The sequence below is a fragment of the Anastrepha ludens genome, chromosome 6, assembly GCF_028408465.1.
Source record: "Anastrepha ludens isolate Willacy chromosome 6, idAnaLude1.1, whole genome shotgun sequence".
Lineage (NCBI taxonomy): Eukaryota > Metazoa > Arthropoda > Insecta > Diptera > Tephritidae > Anastrepha > Anastrepha ludens.
The window spans coordinates 65,799,238-65,802,055 of record NC_071502.1 but is presented as its reverse complement, the minus strand read 5'-3'; the positions used below and the strand labels follow the sequence as shown (position 1 = coordinate 65,802,055).

Here is a 2,818-nt window from a genome sequence, read left to right as displayed (position 1 = left end):
ATACTACTGCTTCTAACACAGGCCGCATAAATGGAGCATGTGTGCTTCTCGAACAAAAACTGGGTAGAGAAGTGCTTATTTTTGCTTGCCGTCATCACGTTTACGAATTAGTACTTAAAGGCGTGTTTGAAGCGAAAATCAGTCAAGTAACTACAAGCCCAGTTATCCCATTATTGAAGAAATTCCGAGAAAACTGGAAAAATATCGATCCCGAGAAAATCTATCTATGACTATCGCGAATTAATTGAGCTTTCAATTATATTTCTTGGCGGAGATTCAGAGAAGAAATTTAAGATTCGGCACCAGGTGCTATGCACCAGGCTCGATGCATGGCGAGAGCCATTTATTCGTTAAAAATATCGTTACTTAGCTCTCAATTCAGATTTCAAACAAGGATAAGGCAGCTCTGTTGGACGTATGTCTGTTCATCGTGACATCCTACGTATAACCCTGGCTCCAATGTATTTTAGCAGTAAAGGCGCCGTATCAGGATTTGTGTTTTTTGAAGGCCATGAAAAATTACGAAACAATAGGCAAAAGCATTTCAAAAGCAGCTTTGCAGAAGTTTTGCCAGCATTTTTGGTATTTGACAGATGAAGTATCTATTCTGGCTTTATTTGATGATGATGTCAATCTAGAAACTAAAGTAAAAATGATTGCTAACTTAACTAGAGAAAACCCAACAGCTCACAATAAACGTTACATTGCATCCAAAGAAGAACTCTGGGGCCCACTTTTTGGTACGTTAATTAAGCCTTGATTTTGTTCTTTTACTAAGTTTGCTAATAGGTATAATTGATAACTGATCTATCTGTTTTAATTTCAGAGAAAAACATTGATGACTTCGTCTTTGTCAAAAGCAAGTTCCTGTTTAATCGACTCCAGATTGACGACAGTTTTCTGAACAAGTGCCCCTCTTCGTTGTCAAATGATGATTCGTTTCTACAGGCTAAAAATAAGCTTCTAGGACTGAAATCAGTTAAATGATACGGCAGAAAGAGCGGTTAAGTTAATGCAAGACTTCCATGGTTTGATCACTGTTCAAGAGGAGCAAAAACAATTTTTATTACGTTCCGTACAAGAACACAGACAGGTATATCCCGTCTGTAAAAAGCAAACTTTGAAAAGAAAATTTGATGATTGATGTCCCTTTTATAATAAAAAGAAAATAAATACGAAATATTTTATTTATTTTTATTTATTTAATTTATCTAAAAATTCAATTAAACTTTTCTCTATTGTGAGCCTATAGCTTTCATACTAACTTTTAAACTTAAAGTTTGACATCAAGTCGGCACGGGTTAATGACATCCGATCTCAATAATATTTTATATTTAAGTTTTTAGAGTCAAATGGAAAAAAATAAAGGGTATGCGTATTGAAATTCCGAAAAAAAAAATTCCCCTTTGTAGCCTGGGACACCCTAATGGGTATGTACAGAATTAGTATTCAACATTTTTATTGTTATTACTTTTTCATTCCAGTTCTTGTTTTAATTTCATCTATTTTTTCAACAATTATTCAATACCATTTCACTTCTGAATTAAAATAATGCATATTTTGACCTACCAGACCGTCTATAACTGAACACTGTACGAGTAGCGGTGGCCACAAAATAAATAATCGAATAAATTCGTTACTAAGGGTATAAAAAGTGCAACCAGTGCAAGCAAAACATTAGTTTAACCAGTAAACTACACGAAGTATACGGCATGCAAAAGTAAGTAATAGAAAATCCTTAAGGGAAACCCAAGAAACCAATCTATAAATTTAAACTAATGCTTGTAACTTGCACCAATATAGGACAATCCTTCCAATCATCGCCTTGGCCCTGTTCGGTCTTGCCAATGCACAAATCCGATCCTATGGTGCCTGCCCAAGTCCGGCAGTACAGAGTAACTTCAACTTATATGCGGTAAGTAAAAGTGAACAGTTGCGTACATTTGTCAAATACTAAATTAATGTTTTCTGTTTGCGATACAGTATATGGGCACCTTTTACGAATATGCCAAGTATCCTTCTGCTATGGAGGGTAACTCCAAGTGTGTGAGAGCAGTACACACCCAAAAAAGTAAAAATGTGATGCGCACGGTGGATACATTGGTTGATCCAACGTAAGTAATTCAATTGAAATATATACCGTATATGCACCTTTTTCATAAAACATGTCCTTTTTCGGATATTAGTTCAGCTTTTGATATTATCTTTTCCATTTTTTTTGTGCTCTGCAGTACCGGCAAAAGCAACAATTATTACGCTACTGCCACGCAAATTTCAAATGGTAAGTTCACAATTTACTACTCTGGTCAAATAACTCCCACCAACTTTTGGGTTTTGTTCACCGATTACATTAGCTACGCTGTTGTTTACAGCTGCGAACCCGCTAGTGGCAACACACATAAAAGTAAGTAGAATGGAAAATTAAATTCCAAGAATTGATTAAATTCAGTGTTTTATATTTCTGATTTTCCTTAGCGGGGATTTGGATCTTTACCCGCGAACGAGTACCCTCTGCTGCCACTGTGGCGAAGGCTAAAAATGTTGTGAGCTCAAGTGGATTTGATCTCTCGCTATTGACTGTTACGGATCAAAGCAATTGCTAAGCAGCAGCTTCTGATGATTTCTCCCAAATGCTGGAAAACCCCAATTGAATGGACTGGCTTGGAATTATGAATAAGCTGGCTATTCAGTTAAGCAAAAAGCTAAATAAATATGAATTCTTAACAACTGGAATTGATAAAAATAACTTCTTACTAAATATATGTAGTATCAAATAAATAAATTCTTGAAAATTAAAATGTTCCATATGAATTTCGCA

The 2,818-nt window shown here is 35.4% G+C and overlaps 1 protein-coding gene across 1 annotated transcript; it reads left to right on the top strand.

The window, feature by feature from the left end:
• The first annotated feature begins 1,617 nt into the window (after nt 1-1,617).
• On the top strand, nt 1,618-2,818 carry LOC128866101 (apolipoprotein D-like). The gene is made up of 5 exons (XM_054106599.1): nt 1,618-1,720; nt 1,804-1,915; nt 1,984-2,114; nt 2,232-2,404; nt 2,476-2,818. The coding sequence occupies exons 1-5, from the start codon at nt 1,713-1,715 to the stop codon at nt 2,601-2,603; spliced, it is 552 nt and encodes a 183-aa protein (XP_053962574.1). The 5' UTR covers nt 1,618-1,712; the 3' UTR covers nt 2,604-2,818.